At 50.5% G+C, this 16,896-nt stretch overlaps 1 protein-coding gene and 1 non-coding gene across 2 annotated transcripts; one reads left to right on the forward strand and one right to left on the reverse strand.

Moving 5' to 3' along the window:
• The first annotated feature begins 824 nt into the window (after positions 1–824).
• Positions 825–15,875, forward strand: CCN5 (cellular communication network factor 5). Its single transcript, XM_055545089.1, has 5 exons — positions 825–1,146; positions 1,292–1,406; positions 5,457–5,673; positions 12,151–12,405; positions 14,692–15,875. Exons 2-5 carry the CDS (start codon positions 1,347–1,349, stop codon positions 14,910–14,912), a joined length of 753 nt encoding a protein of 250 aa, XP_055401064.1. The 5' UTR covers positions 825–1,146; positions 1,292–1,346; the 3' UTR covers positions 14,913–15,875.
• On the reverse strand, positions 9,463–9,536 carry TRNAS-GGA (transfer RNA serine (anticodon GGA)). Its single transcript has one exon. It is a non-coding gene; the product is annotated as a tRNA-Ser (tRNA).
• Positions 15,876–16,896: the final 1,021 nt, after the last annotated feature.

The raw sequence follows: 16,896 nt of genomic DNA on the forward strand, positions 1-16,896 counted from the left end.
TACCATCTGAGCCACCAGGGAATCAGCTATATGTATACATATATCCCCTCCTTCTTGAGCCTCTCTCCTGCCCCGACTCCCATCCCACCCCTCTAAAGATCACAGAGCATCAGGATCTTTAGTCGTAGCCTGTGAACTCTTGGTTGCGGCCTGTGGGTTCTAGTTCCCTGACCAGGGGTCGAACCTGGCCCCCTGCACTGGAAGCGCAGAGTCTCTGGTGGTCTGAATTTCATGTGTCTTACCCCTCACGTGTGACACCACTTCCCGCCTCACTGTCGGCTCCAGACACAGCAGGCATTCTTGGCTCCCAGAATAGGCCCTGCTGTCACGCGGTCCCCCACCTCTAGGCATCTGTGTGCTGTTCCCTCTGCCTGCAGCATCGCCCTCTCTCACTCCCTTCATCCCTGGCTCCCACTTCAGAGAGCTCACCCTCACTCTCTATCTGAACAGGACCCTTCCTCTATATTCCCTGAAATTCCACCTGCCACCACTTACTGTCCTTTCCCCTTCTCAGCTTACCTCCTCTTCAGGAACTGGAGACACCACAGAGGGGCCTCAGAGCTGACTGAATTCAACAAAAAGGATTTGGTTCCTGCAGATCACTGTTGAGGACCCCATCATGTAGCAGGGCCCAGCAAGAGCACACACTAGGTCCGGCCCGCGTGGGCTCAGCCACCGCAGGTCACCATCCATAGCTCAGCAAGCAGGCCATGGGGAGGCTCCTGGTTGCCAAAAGCAAACGGGCCGCCCAGGGAAGTTTTGCTGTGGGTCACACCCGCCTCTGGACGGCTGCCAATCTTCCTGCCAGAAACCGCAGGCCCGCTGAAGCCGCTGGGAGTCCGGACCACGGGGCTTAGGAGGACTTGGGTCAGCTCTGCAGAGGGGGTGTCTGCGGAGTACTTTCTGGATCTACAGCACCCCCTCCACTGCCAGGGTCGGCCAGGGGGTCTGGGACAGGGCTCCAGCGGCTCCAGCAGCGGGTTGGGTAGGCCCTTTGGGGCTGGGAGGAGCTACAGAGGCCCCTGCCAGCCTGTCACAGGCTCTCGGCATTGGCACTGGCTCTGACTTTCACACGCACACACACACACACACACACACACACACTGGCAAGCACCCCCTTGGTGGCCTCGGAGGTCTCACCTCCAGGTAAATGGGCTCATCAGTGGGAAGATGAGGATGGGAGAGAAGCAGGGCTACAAAGGCCAGCGTGTGTGTGTGTGTGCATGTGTGTATGTGTGTGTGTGTGTGTGTGCGTGCCTGGGAGTGACCTCACAGCCGCCGGAACATAAAGACTTACAGGTCCTGCCTCCGAGGCTCAAAGCTGGCTCCGTGGGGGACACAGTGACATGAGAGGCACATTTCAGACCCACCTCCTCGCCTTCTCCCTCCTCTGTCTCCTCTCCAAGGTAAGGGGGCCCTGGGCCCCAGAATGTACTGCTGGCTTCCTTGGTGTGGTGGGGGAGATGTGAAATCACGGCCAAGGACCCCCTGGAAGAATTCCTGTGGGCCTCCTCTGTTGGGGCTCAGCAGAGCTTCCCTCCCTGATGCCCAGAGAGCTGCTTCCCTCTGGCCAAGTCTGCTGTGTGACCTCAGGCAAATCCCTTCCCCTCTCTGAGCCTTAGCTCCTTCCTCAGTTAAATGGGTATAATGTTCATGAGGCCTTTGGGAAGGTCATTTATCATAGTTCATCTCCAGGGCCGAGCACAGGACCTGGAATATGACAAATGTTTAAGAGAGGACTTTCATGATTACCAATCCCTGAAGTCCCTCTGCAAACAGAAGTGGGTCCCCTCATTATAAATGGGGAGCCTCAAGAGGGGGCCTGCTTTGTCTAACTAGGAGCTAGGATTTGAATGGATGTTGGGTGCCTAGCCCATTGGAAGGTTCATACAAAGGCATTAATGCTGTCGGGCCCTCAGGCAGTGAGTGGCCTGCTGATCCTAGCTGGAGGGGGTAGGGAGACAGCTCTAGAGAATAAAGACCTTCTCCTGTGGGATATTTTCAAAGGGCTTGTGGAACATCCACCTTGCCTAACATGCCCAACAACCTCATCAAGAATGATTATTTCCTGTTTTCAGTCAAGCAAGGCTCAGAGAGGGTAAGCAACTTGCTTGAAACCACACAGCATCAGAGCAATAGAGGAGACAGACCAGGACTGGCCTGGGTGTGAGGAGAGGGGACTGCAGTCTGTATCTCTCCACCTCCAACCTGGACCGAGGCCACAGTTGCTGAGCCTGCCATCACCTTAGCAAATGCCAAGTTCCCGGTGTCATGGGGATTGGCCCTGCTGCAAGCTATGATCTCACTATATTTTCATGCTCTTTTGAGAATCGCAGGCAGGAACGCCTCTCTTCTGGGTCCAGGCAGTGGTTGGGGGAAGGCTGAGAACCCTCCTGGCATCCTAACCTTGCTTTTTGTTCTTCCAAACTGGGATGGTCAGGACATGATGCCAGGAAGGGTAGCATGGGTAGTGGGAGCCGGGGACTTGGGGTTCTGGGCCTCGGATCAAACGAAAGGCCAAAATGAAGCAGTCCTAGACTCACCGTTCTCTCCCCCAGCCCTCCATTCTTCCCAGGCCCCAGGGAGCCAGGCAACATCCCACTCAGAACGCAGGGACTTAGTCATCACACACATGAAAGCCGTGACAATCCTCAGAGAGAGAATTGCAAGTCTCGCAGGCAGGTTGTGAGCTCCTGAGCTCAGGCCTGTGGACAGAGGCAGGTGGTAGAGACCTGGAAACAAGCCAGGCCACATTGACCAGAAGCCGGCCATGACCTCATTAAAACCCTGATTCCAAGATAGATGGTCTCCACCCCATTTTACTTAGGAGGAAACTGCTCCCTCTCAGCGCAGCAGTGAAGTGTCCAAGGCCACACAGCGAGTCAGTGGTAGAACTTGGATCTCAACTCTTGCTTGAAAGATTCCCTGTCCAGGGCTCTTGCCCAGCTGGGGACCACAGCAAAGGAAGGTCTGGGACAACCAAGTGTGATGGAGCAGCTTGAACATGGGAATGGGCTGGTTGGAAAGGGTGTAGAGATAGAGACTAGACAGGACCTCTCCCTCCTTGGCTGTGCTGAAACACCCTCCCTGACTTGTCCCCATCCCTCTTGAACAAACAGTAAGTTGATGCAGAGGCTAAGCTGGCATCAGAGCCATAGGTGACAAGAGGTGGGTGTGGTTAAGAGCCTGGTCTTGGATGCATATGAACCTTGATTCTGTTCCTGATTTACCTATTATTGGTCATGCCGCTATACCGCTTTAAGCTTCAGTTTCCCTGTCTTTAAAATGGGTATAATGCTGGACTTCCCTGGCAGTACAGTGATTAAGACTGCGTGTTTCCTCTGCAGGGAGCACGGGTTCAATCCCTGGTCGGGGAACTAAGATCCCATACGCCACATGGTACAGGCCAAAAAAAAAAAAATAAAATGGGCATAATGCTGTAGCTCCCACTGGAGGGTTAAACTAGCACGTTACAGAGCTCAGCGCATGGTGTGCCGTGGTGAATGACAGTCACGGGCCTCGGTGTCATCAGTGGTCCCTCCTGTAGATCCAGCCCTGTCAAGCTTGCCCGGTAGAGAGAGCCCAAAGTGAGAACCCAGGTGCAAAACACACGGCTTATGTCCTGGCACCTCTGCTTTCAGGAGGAAAGGACCCAAGAGCCAGTTCTGGTCAAAAGCCTACCCCTCACCCTGCTTACTTCCCACCAACTCAGGGAGCTCAGCCTCTGAGGGTTTAGAAGGGAAACCCAAAGTCCAGCTGATTGTTTCTCAGGTCAGTGCTGTGTGAATCACATCTGAATTTATGAAAATGCAGATTCAGAGTCATAAGGAAGGGCCCTGGATGCTGCATGACTAACAAGCTTCCAGGTGCTGCTGCTGCCGGTCCGGACCTCACTTTGAGGGGTGAGGCTAGACCATCCTTTCTAGAATCTGGTGTCACCCAGTCTCCTGCTTGAAATGCCTGCGGAGATGGGAACTCGTCCTCTGGCAAGGCTCCAGGCACACAGCTGCACACTCACATCTAATGTTACCAGTGCCATCGTAGATGGGCCCTGTCATTGCTTCCTGGTCTGTGACCCACCCTCCCACACACACACAGGAGGCTGGTCTGCCAGTTTGGAACGGCCCCTAGTGGCCACGGTGGGAACTGCAGGCCACGGAGAGATTTGCAGGACTCGGAGTCCTGGGGTGGGAAAGGTAGGGATTAGGGCAGAGAGGTCGTTGCCTGCTTTGGGGCCACACACAGGACATAGGAGGTTATTAATTTCACCTTCCTAAACTGCATCCAATTCTTCCATCCTCTACACAAAACCCTCCAGACTTCCAAGGGCCCTCAGATGGGGTGGGTCACTAGTAACGCCTTGAATTATGCATGGCCCTCAGTCCCTACCTTCTTCCAATGGACATATGGGGAACCCAGAGTATCTGGTTTCTGGTTTGGTTGTTTCTCGGTCCTAAGTGAGGAGGGGCAGTCAGGACACTTGGGTTGATACCTTGAGCCTGCCCCTGGTGGCTGGACCCTGGCTGGGGCTTTTCCCTGTTACAGGAAGTCTACACCCACTCTGGGTCCATGGGTCTTCAGTGGGGAAGCACACTCCCAGCCATGTAGCTAACCCACGGGGACTGTGTCTCTTCCTCTCTCTGGAACTCAGTCTCCCCATCTTTACATGGCGGGGAGAGGGGTTAGAGTGGAAGTGAGGTACCAGTAACCTAGCTGTGCATCAAATGCCCCTGGATGGCTCATTAAAAACATAGATTCCAGGGCTGGGCCTCTGGAAGCTCTGAATTGATAAGTCCCAGAGGAGGCCAAGTTTTCCTGGCTGATTTGAGGCTCATCTGGAAACATATTCTAGATTGTTCCAAAGATCAAAAACATCCATGATACTGTTTGATTTATTCAGCCCTCAGGATAAATATCCACAGTACTCCTGCTAGAAAACATATAGTACCCTGTCATTTTAATCCTCTGTTCTGTTGCTTTTGCCTCTGTAAGTTCCCAGAAGGCAGAGGCTAAGCCCGCTATTGTAATTCACATAGCAGTCATCATAGCTAAATGCATGGAGCATCTCCTGCATGGCAGGCTGTGAACTAAAAGTTTTATATGCCTCATTTCATGTACTCCTCAAAACAATCCTCTGAGTTATATATTATTGCCCCCTCTTCACAGATGAGGCAGTTGAGGCTCAGAGAACTTAAATAACTTGCCCAAGGCTGCTCCGCTAATAAGCGACAGAGTTAAGACTGGAATTCTAATCCAGAGCCCTTGCTCATGACCACAATGCCATGCTGTCTCATATAGAGTGACGTGGGGGTGCTGGGGTTCAAGGCCAGGTCTATGTCACTCCTGGGCCAAGGTGTGATGCTACACCGCACAGCCTGGCAGAGAAGGAGTCAGTCGTGAGGGTCTCACTGCCCACCTTGAATGACCTTGGCTGAGGGAGGTCTCTGTCTCTGCAGGTGTGTGCCCAGCTGTGCCCCACACCATGTGCCTGTCCCTGGCCACCACCCCGATGCCCACCGGGGGTGCCCCTGGTGCTGGACGGCTGCAACTGCTGCCGGGTATGTGCGCGGCGGCTGGGGGAGCCCTGCGACCATCTCCACGTCTGCGACCCCAGCCAGGGCCTGGTCTGCCAGCCCGGGGCGGGCCCTGGAGGCCGGGGGGCCGTGTGCCTCTGTAAGCAGGTTTGCGGGTCTGGTGGAGGGGGTGATGGGGAGGGGGTCACGGCCTTCAGGTCCTGAGTCCAGGAGAAGTCCTTCTCATTCCCAGCCAAACCTGGTGACACAAGGTTCCCTAAGCCCGATCCTCACTTCTTTTCTTTTGTCTTTGCTCAGATCACACCCACCACCCAAACAGCCTACCTCCCTTCTTATCCATCCAAATCTAGCCATCTTTTAAAGCCAAGCGCAAACACCTCCTCCCCTGATCAGCCCTCCCAGATTCTTCAAACCAGAGGTCACCACCCTTTCTCAGAACCCTCACGACACTCTTGGGAAAATGAAAGGGCAGCTCTCTATTTCAGGTGTAAGGTGTATCTGGCCCTGCGCTAAGCATTTACCTCCTAAGTCACACGATCCTCACAATGATCCTCTGAGGTAAGTACTTTCAGACCCATTTTATAGATGAGGAAACTGAGGCTCCGCAATACTAACAGATATGTTTAATGTTACACAGCTGGGGCCTGGGTCAAACAGGCTGTGAAGCAGCAATCTGTTCTGTCTTTTTCTGGGGTTGGGAGCCCTTGAACCTGTGAACCCTGAGTTTGCTATTTGCTAGCAACCTTGAGCATGTTACACCTCCCACCACTCTACCCTTCTGCCCTCTGGGTGGGCTTTAGGTAAGGGTTTCTCAACTTTGCTCCCGGGTCATTTGGGACTGAGTAATTCTCAGCTGTGGGATGCGGTTCTGTGCATGGTAGGAATTAAAGCAGCTTTCCTGGTCTCTACCTGCTGGATGTCAGTAGCACCCCAAACAGCAAGTCGTGACCATCTCTCTTCACATGTTGCCTGGGGAGAAAAATCGCCCCCAGTGGAGAACCACTGCTTTAGAGAAATAGAAAGGGGTGAGGGACTGTTTTGTGCTCTATTTTTCTTTTTAAATAAGCCTTACAGAGCACTTTACCACTCTCATCTTTGTACATGTAGCACTTTAAAAAAAGAATGGGAGAGAGAAAGGAAGAAAGACTAATGAATCATTGACAATGAATCCATCTATAGAAAAAAAAAAAAACTTGTTAAAAAGAAAAACAGAACTTATAGGGACTTCCCTGGTGGTTCAGCGGCTCAGCCTCCACACTCCCAACACGGGAGGCCTGGGTTCGATCCCTGGTCAGGGAATTAGATCCCAAATGCCACAACTAAAATGATCCCGCATGCCACAACCAAGATGGAAGGCCCCACGTGTTGCAACTAAGACCCAACACAGCCAAACGAATTTTTTTTAAAAAAAAGGACTTATAGACATAAAGTTATCAATGGTAAATCCCTGTTAAGTACTTTTTTATGGTAAGGGGAATATAATAATGAGAAAGGGGCGATGTGTTTTATAAACTTAGAGATGATTGGTAACAAAAAGGTACCTACAAATGTGGTTGCCCAAGGGAGAGGGGTTGGGGAGGGAAGGACTGAGAGTTTGGGATTAGCAGCTGTGAACTATTATAAATAAGATGGACAGGATGGGGGTTCAGGCTGGAGGGGATACATGTATGCCTATGGCTGGTTCATGGTAATGCGTGGCAAAAACCATCCCAATATTGTAAAGTAATTATCCTCCAATTAAAATTTTAAAAAAGATGACCAACAAAAAAGGTCCTACTGTACAGCAACTGTAGAGCACAGGGAGCTATACTGGATTCCCTATAGGTACACCACGGTGGAAAAGAATGTAGAAAATGTCTTTCTGTGTGTGACTGAGTCACTTTGCTGTACAGCAGAGATTGGCACAACATTGTAAATCAAATATACTTCCAGTTAAAAAATCAAATAAATATCACCTATGAAGCGAGAAAAAAATGTATCTAAAGAAAAAACTCAGAAAAGCAACACTTAGTTTATCAGGCTGTTATCTAGATAAGCCATCACACATGTCAAGCACTTGGCAAAATTTGCTTATTGAACACATGCCTAGCATTTACCATATGCCAGGCCCTAGAGTTTCAAAATAACACCTCATTTAACCTCTCAACAACCATATGAAGTAGCTCCTAATGTCATCCCCATTTTGTAAATGGAAAAAAGAGGCCCAGAGAAGTTAAGTAATTTGCCCAAGGTCACACAGCTTAAAAGTGGCTGAGCTGGGATTTGAACGCAGGGAGCTGACTTCACAATCTTTGTTTCTTTCACTCTACTGTCTGATGCTCAATATATGATTAGTTACTGTCACTAAATTTATTATGGGGCTTTTCTTATTCTGCCTTGATTCAGACTTTGAATACCTGGAGGCCAAAAATTGATTTGGTCCTTGCTCCTTCCTGCTCTGGTTGGGTGACACCGAATGTGTCTCATGAATGTGTAATGAATTACAGGTGCTCGTGAATGCGTAATGATTGGGACTGAGTTTGGAGGCTGGGAGCTGGGGAAGCCTCAGCCGAGGCAGAACTAAGATGGCACAGAGGCTGAGCCTGGGTCTTGGCTCTGGAGGGAACATGCTGGCCCAAATCTCTCCTCTCACCCACTAGCTGGACAACCCCTCTCTCGGGGACTGCCTCTGAGCTGTGTGCACGTTCAGTGTGGCTCGCTTTAAGATTTTTTTTTTTTTTTTAATGTGGACCATTTTAAGTCTTTATTGAGTTTGTTACTGTATTGTTTCTGTTTTATGCTTTGGTTTTTTGACATTGAGGCAAGTGGAATCTTAGTTCCCCAACCAGGGATCGAACCCGCAGCCCCTGCTTTGGAAGGCTAAGTCTTAACCACTGAAGCACCAGGGAAGCCCTTCTCCCTCACTTTAAAAGCAGAGCTTCCCTGGCTCAGCCAAGGGCAACTCCATCTTTTTCCGTGGCTCAGCCTCAAATTCTGGAGTCATCCTTGACTTCTCTCTCATCTTTTTCCACATCCCACTCACTCCCCACCAGTAAATCCTTCACAATATTTCCACCGGGTCTGATTCCCACCGTAACTCATCTGGATTTTGCAGAGGCCCCTTAACTGTCTCCCTGCTTCTGTCCTTGGTCCCTAGGCTGTTCTCAACACAGCAGCCTGAGGGCTCCTTTAAATACGTAAATCAGATCACAAGTCAAGTCCCTCCTCTGCCTAAAAGCCTCCCACAGCCTCCCATCTTCTCAGAGTAAGAGCCAAAGCCCTCTCAGCAGGCAACAAGGACCCTGCTCCTGTTTTCTCTCTGACCCATCTAACTTCCTCCTGCCCTCTGCTCCATCCTCACGGGCCTCCCAGATATGCCAGGCATGCTCCCACCTCAGGGCCTTTGCACAGGCTGTTCCTGCTGCCGGCATTCTTTTCCCCAGATTTCTGCATGGCAAGTTCTCTCGCCTCCTTCACATCTTTACCCAAACATCACTTTCGCAGTAAGGCCTTCCCTGATCACCATATTAAAAAACTACAACCCTGCTCTACCCCTCAACCCTGCCCTCCTTTATTTTTTGAGCACTAATCGACATCTGACATCACAAACTCAATTTTGTTTCTTGTGTTTGTTTCCACTAGAGCAAAAGCTCCAGTGAAGGCAGGATTCTGGCTGGTTTTAGTCATTGCTATGTCACAAGTTGCCTAGAACAATGTCTGGCACATAGTAGGCACTCAGTAAATAATTGTTGAGTGCATAAATAATAATGATAGCTCTGGTGGGGCTTGTGTGAAGGTACCATTTGGTGGGGTAACGGTGCAAGTGAAGTTGCTCAGTTGTGTCTGACTCTTTGCGACCCCATGGACTGTAGCCTACCAAGCTCCTCCCTCCATGGGATTCTCCAGGCAAGAGTACTGGATTGGGTTGCCATTTCCTTCTCCAGGGGATCTTCCTGACCCAGGGATTGAACCCAGGGCCTCCTGCATTCCAGGCAGACGCTTTAACCTCTGAGCCACCAGGGAAGCCCTAATGGTGCAGTAACAGGCACCAATTATGGAGCAGGTACTATGAACAAGTCCTTTATATACATGATTTCATTTTATCCTTAATAATGAGGTATTATCACTATTTTGAGGGTGAAGGAACTGGGGCTCAGAGAGGTTAAGTCACCTGCCTAAGGTCCCACAATGTACAAGTGTGTGCATGCTAAGTTGCTTCAGTCGTGTCAGATTCTTCCAACTCCATGGACTGTAAACCCCCAGGCTCCTCTCTCTATGGGATTCTCCAGGTAAGAATACTGGAGTGGGTTGCCATTTCCTTCTCCAGGGGATCTTACCAACCCAGGGATCAAACTCGCATCAAACTTGCATCTCTTATGTCTCCTGCACTGGCAGGCAGGTTCTTTCCTAATATGCAAGTGGCTGCGGGTACAAACAAACAAACAAACAAAAATCCTTGGTGTTCTTCTCTTGCCAGGGACTCTCAGAGAGAAAGGGATGCAGAAATTACCAGATGACAAGATTATGCCCTGAAGTTATTTGGGGGAAGATGCTGGACAAGGAGACCATTGGAGAGAGCCCAGAAAGAGAAGGGTTTTATACGTGTGCATAGGTGTGGGTCCATGGGGTCGCAAAGAGTCGGACACAACTGAGCGACTTCACTTTCACTTTCATAGGTGAGGGGGCTCACAGCAAGTACTTTTGGAGGTGCCTCATGGTGTCTGGGACCATGTACATGATGCACACAGATCCCAGGGTGGGGACTGGCTGCCCAGAGATCATAACCGCCCACCCCCCACCCCAATCAGCTTTGAACTGGAGGACCCAGGAGAGATGCCAGGAAACCTTGCTAAAGTTATTATCCCCTGGGATTTGAACCAGGTCTATGTGGTTCTAAAATTCCCGCGTGTATGTGGACCTGTTTGAGGTTTTTCTCAGCAGACCTGGGAAAAGCAGCTTCCCATGAGTCTTGTCTCCCAGATCCAGCTGAAGTGCCACCCACATATCCAGGAAACCCTCCTTTCTCTGCACTTCCTGAGTGGCTCACAGACACCTCTGCGGGGCTCTTGCTTTAGTCTGTCTTGGAGATGCACCGTCCACATCTGTGCCCTGCACTGACCCTTGAGTCCCCCTGGGTAAGGACTGGCTCTCAGTCCTGTCTGGGAGCACAGTGGGTGGTACCCAGGAAGGGCGCGGTGTATCTGAAAGGAATAAGGAATCAGGACTATTTTATCAGTGTCTCTCATGTGCTGAGTCTTGTACCAGGCATTCATTCCAGGGGCATTTCCTGTGGTTCTGTGTGTCCCATCCGTGCTCTGAGCTGGCACAGGAGAGGCCAGGATGAACACTCTCAGCCCCAGCCCTCAAGGAGTTCATGGCCAGTGGAGGAAGAGGCTGTGATGCCCATAATATTTGAGGGCTTCCTCCAAAAGTGTTTCTTGAATTCCTAACCCTGTGCTAGATGTGTCACTGAAGGTTCTAATTACTGTTCTCATCATTGCTATTGTTAAAGTGACTCAGAGAAGTTTAGTCACTTACCCCAAGTCACACAGCTAGCAAGTTAAGCCCTGACCTGATGGTGATAACACAGCAGACAGACAAGGAAAGTTTGTGGCATGAAATCTCCATGCGTATATAATAGTCATAATATTTTATATGTTTATATTAAATAATACATATTATTAATTCTATTACATATGGGCTTCCCAGGTGATGCTAGTGGTATAGAATCTGCCTGCCAATGCAGCAGACACAAGAGACCCTGGTTCCATCCCTGGGTTGGGATGATCCCCTGGAGAAGGAATTGGCAACCCACTCCAGTATTCTTGTCTGGAAAAATCCCATGGACAGAGGAGCCTGGCAGGCTACAGTCCATAGAGTTACAAAGAGTCGGACACGACTGAGCACTTGTCAGCAATACATTAATATTTATATTATTAATAATATATAATAGTTTATACTAATAACAACAACAACAGAGCAGCTAGGATCTATTGAAGGTCTCCTTCATGTTGTATTCATTACAAACACCATTCATTTATAGTCTATATCACACTTAAATAAGTACCATTATAACCCACTTTGGGCTTCCCTTGTGGCTCAGCTGGTCAAGAATTCGTCTCTGATGCGAGAGACTTGGGTTCAATCCCTGGTTTGGGAAGATCCCCTGGAGAAGGGAACGGCTACCCACTCCAGTATTCTGGCCTGGAGAATTCCATGGACTATACAGTCCATGGGGTCACCGCAAAGAGTCGGACACGACTGTGCGACTTTCACTTTACTTCATAACCCACTTTGCAGGTGAGGAAACTAAAACCGGAAGTAGAATCACTTGGCCAAGGTCCACAGCTAGCAAAGGAGCTGAAACAAGGCCAGTCTTCCTGCAAGCCTGTTCCAGGAAGCAGCCTGGCACGCTGTCTTCCTGCGGGTGACAGGACAGGACCGCTTTGATTGGGGGTGGGCTGGGGTGGAGGAGGGGCGGAGCCCCCTGCAGCGCTCAGTTTCCCCAAGGGCTCTGCGTCCCCAGCGCCTCCAGACCAGCTCTGCAGAGAGGACCCGGCGGAGGAGGCGGCGGACGCAGCCCTGCCCAGGGAAAAGTTGGGAGGTCGCCGATGGAGGTCCGGTTTCTCCTCCGCAGGGGGAGAAGATGACGGCAGCTGCGAGGTGAACGGCCGCCTCTACCGGGACGGGGAGACCTTTCAGCCTCACTGCAGGATCCGCTGTCGCTGCGAGGACGGCGGCTTTACTTGTGTGCCCCTGTGCAGCGAGGACGTGCGGCTCCCCAGCTGGGACTGTCCGCACCCCAGGAGGGTGGAGGTCCCGGGCAAGTGCTGCCCTGAATGGGTGTGCGACCAGGCAGTGGGGCTGGGAGTCCAGCCGCTCCCAGCCCAAGGTGAGTGCCGGGCTGGTCCAGGGCTGCTTGGAGTGGTGGAGGGAGGGCGATGGGCGGGGGATGGGGGTGGGGTAGGAATGGGGGAGGGGGAGGTGTTGGGGGAGGAGTTGGGGAGGGGCGGGGCGGGGCCTCTTAGGTACCAGGACAACAGGATACATCGAAGCCAAGGTTATACTGACAAAAGCTAGGAGGGGCAGGTGGCTAAGGGGACTCTTAGGAAAGTGGAACTGACCAAACAAGATGCAGAGGTGCAAGTATATGATTTTAAATGACACGCAATTAAAAATAAAAATTGGTGGCAGAGTAGAGAGAGGAAAAGAGGGTTAGGACACTTGAACCAAGTTCTCACATTTCACAGCAGAGGTATAATATAGAGGTATATTATTATAATATAGATTGTCATTATACTGACATGGATACATATTAATATAGCACAGTTTAAATATTATATAATATTATTAATGTCATTATTGGGGTTTATTAAAAGAGGAATTCTAAACTGAATGGGGCAAGGTGGTTGCCTCCAGATGTGGGCCTAGGGGTTGGTAGGAAAGACAGTGACCTCAGCCTGTAAACTCTTGAGTTTGAGAGATTATGTTATGTATGGTAGGTCACTAGGATTTTTGTTTTTTAATTTTTTAAATTTATTTTTAATTAGGGGTAAATTGCTTTACAATGTTGTGCTGGTTTCTGCTACACGACAATGCAAATTAGCCATAATTATACATATTGTCACTGCTGCTAAGTCGCTTCAGTCGTGTCTGACTCTGTGCGACCCCATAGACAGCAGCCCACCAGGCTCCCCCGTCCCTGGGATTCTCCAGGCAAGAACACTGGAGTGAGTTGCCATTTCCTTCTCCAATGCATGAAAAGTGAAAGTGAAGTCGCTCCGTCGTATCCGACTCTTAGCGACCCCATGGACTGCAGCCCACCAGGCTTCTCCATCCATGGGAGTTTCCAGGCAAGAGTACTGGAGTGGGGTGCCATTGCCTTCTCCGCATATTGTCACTAGGGAAACTATTATTATTATTATATGAATATGATTTTTTAAGGCAACCGAAAAGAGAGCATTGGTTGCATAGAAGATGGTGCCGCTGGAGAGGCAGTAGAGTGTGGCGGCTTAAGCACGGAGGCTGCCTGAGTTCTAAGCCCAACTGTGTGACTCTGAGAAAACTGCTTGACTGCTCTGTGTCTCAGCTCCTCCAACTATGAGAATAAGCGCATCCACCTCACAGAACTGTTGTGAAGCCTGGATGAGCAAATACAAGCGAAGCAGTTAGGACAGAGCCTGGCACACAGCACTCCAGGGCGTTAGCTGTTATCATCCCAACAATGGAATATGATACATCTCTTTAAATATTGGGTTGGCCAAAAATTCCTTCAGGTTTCCCTTAAGCTGATGCAGACAAACCCGAAGGATCTTTTTGGCCAACCCAGTACACTGGTGAATGCCGATAGATTTGCCTTACGTGTAAAAAGCAGGCCAGGGCAACGTATATGTAATTTAAACTCCACTGTGTGTGTGCATATGTGTGTGTCTACAGCCATATGAACACATAGACATCCTACATACGTGTGGATAACACAAGGTGTATCAACCAGGCCACTAGTGACATTTGAGCCAGGTCACATCTTTGTTGTGAAAGGATGTCCTGTGCAGTGTCGGATGTTTAGCAGCATCTGTGCTAGACTTCAGTAGCCTCCACCCCCCACTTGTGACCAGTAAAACATGTCTCCAAACATTGCCAAGTATCTTCCAGGGGGCAAAACGGTCCCTAGTTAAGAACCACGGGTTACAAAAGAACAGAGGAAGGACACAAAATATTAACAGAGCAGAGCAAGACTGGAGGAGGAGGAAAAGCTAGACCACGATGAACCCGCCACCCTGTTCCAGACCTGGCCTCTCTGCCACCAGCATCCCTGCCACCAGGTCACGGGCAGCACCACACACAGGCCCCAACCTCCTCCCTACGATGCTACTTATCACAGGACTTGTGGAGGATACACAAGTGAGACACTCGCCCTTTATTGGAGGACCGTCATGGTCAATCCCATCATAGCTGCCTGATAACCAATATTTCAGAAGTGCTGACAAGAACCAGGCACTGTGTTAAGCACTTCACCTCCACTATTTTATTCACGCCTAACGATCAACTATTAGGAAATTTACATGGGAAGAAACCGAGGTCCAGAGAAGTTAAGCGACGTGACCCAGATTGCACCGCAAGCCAGTGGGTAGAGCTGGCTGCCTAACCTTGCCGAGCTGACCCCCTCTCTCTCCCCCAGGACCCCAGTTTTCTGGCCTTGTCGCTCCCCCAGCCCCTGGCGTCTCCTGCCCGGAATGGAGCACCGCCTGGGGTCCCTGCTCGACCACCTGCGGCCTGGGCGTGTCCACCCGAGTGTCCAATCAGAACCGCTTCTGCCGCCTGGAGACCCAGCGCCGCCTGTGCGTACTGGGGCCCTGCCCACCCGCCAGGGGCCACAGCCCAAGGAGCAGAGCCTTTTAGAGCAAGGCTGAGGATGGAGGCTCTATGTCAGCCGCTCGGCAGGCAGTCTGGGCTGCAGGCCACAGTCCGGCTTGGGTCTGCCATCCGGGCCCTGGAGGACAAGCGTGTTCCCAAGCCAGCTGGTCCCTCTGGACCCTGAGATGCCGCGGGAAGCATGCCCTAGTTCCCTTCGCTCTCACTCACAGCCTGGGAGAATGGCCAGGTTTCTTATAAGCCATTCACAGCCTTTATCAAAGACGCGCACAGAGCTTTTTCCAGGAGATGGGCAACCATCCCCCCCTTAATCATTAGACTGAAGCAGGTGCTGGGCTGGATGGGCTATTTTTCTAGGGGTGCAGCGAAGAGGGGCACAGAGATTCTCAACCTCCTGCTTCCTTTCCTGGAGTGAGGTAGGAACATCCCTGAACACGCGTCTGTGTGTCAGACTTGTGCTGAGAAAACCTCCCTCCCCACCCTGGGCAGAATTCAGGGATTGAATTCTATGTAAATCACCCTGTCTTGAAGACAGTCAAAATGGGACCCTTAAATGTCCCTTAAAGGGACCCATCAAACCCAACTCGTATTAGTAAGAACTAACCGTTTTCACGACTCCGCAATGCACCAGGCCAAGCTACACATTATACAAGTCAGTGCTGGGAAACATTCTGGACTAGAGAAAAGCAGGGGAGGATGAAGAATGCCTCCCAGAAACCGGGGAACACGGCCTGAAATAAACCAACCCTCGTGTGAAATCCTGTTTGGAGTCGCAGGTTTTATTGTTTTGTTGTCGTCCAGTTGCTCAGTTGTGTCCGGCTCTTTGCGACCCCACGGACTGCAGCAAGCCAGGCTCCCCTGTCCCTCGCCATCTCCCAGAGTCTGCCCAAATGTAAAAGCAAACAAACAAAAATGCCACATACAAATGTCATGTCCTTTTCTACAGTCTACCTGTATTTGTTTAAAAATAAAAACTGTGTTTTCATCAGAAGCCCACCAGGACATTAGAATATATTCTTGGTATTTTACCAGGATTTCTTATTAAACTAATCTGATTGAGGGATGATTCACACCCAGTTAAATGCACAGGTCTTGAGCACATGGTTTCACGAGTCTTTACAAATGTATGCACCTATATGACCACACCTCAGAAAAGGTGTAAAACATTTGCATCATCACAGAACGTTTCCTCTGAGGACTTCCCCAGTGGTCCAATGGTTAAGACTCTGAGCTACCAATACAGGGAGCACAGGTTCAATCCCTGGTAGGGGAACCAAGATCCCACATGTTGTGTGGCACAGCCAAAGATTTTTTAAAAAGAAGAAAATTTCCCCTGGCCAGATGATCCCCTCTACCCCCAAGGGCAACTGCTGTTCTATCATAGATGAAGTGTTGTTATGTTCTTGAACTTCACGTAGAGTCATACAGTAGGTATTCTTTAATGAAGGGCTTAATTCCCTCAATACCAGTCCTAAGGGTGGAGAGGCAGAGAGAAGGCATAGCCCAGAAGCCAGGACCAGAAGGCGGAAGATGGACTCACCGCAGGGCTGTCTGCTGGGAGCGGAAGCCACCATGGAGATGCAGCCTTGATCCTAACAAAAGGCAGATGGAGACAGGGAGAGAGAACCCAGCTTCTGCCCTCTCCCAGCCCCCAGTTCCCAGAAATGCCTCCCATTGGTCAAACCTCCTGGGCAGACCAGGGAGCCCAGGAATGCAGTGACCTGAGGTTCAAAGCCAAGCTGGGAGACAGGTGATCCCCAGCACACAGGTGGTTAGTGACCTGCTCCTCAGTACGTTGGCCTCCAGCACTTCAGTCGGGTACCACCTCCTTTGGGAACCCCAGTTTGAGAAATCACAGGCAGCGTTTGGAACCATTTAATCTTCACAAGATAGAACTAACTCTGATTCACAGATGAGGAAGCAGCTTGGAAGCATGATCTGTCCAAAAGCTGGTTTACAATTAGGTGGGATGTTAGTCCAAGCCAAGTTTATCTGACTTTTCAGGCTGGGC

The sequence above is a fragment of the Bubalus kerabau genome, chromosome 13 (assembly GCF_029407905.1).
Source record: "Bubalus kerabau isolate K-KA32 ecotype Philippines breed swamp buffalo chromosome 13, PCC_UOA_SB_1v2, whole genome shotgun sequence".
NCBI lineage: Eukaryota > Metazoa > Chordata > Mammalia > Artiodactyla > Bovidae > Bubalus > Bubalus kerabau.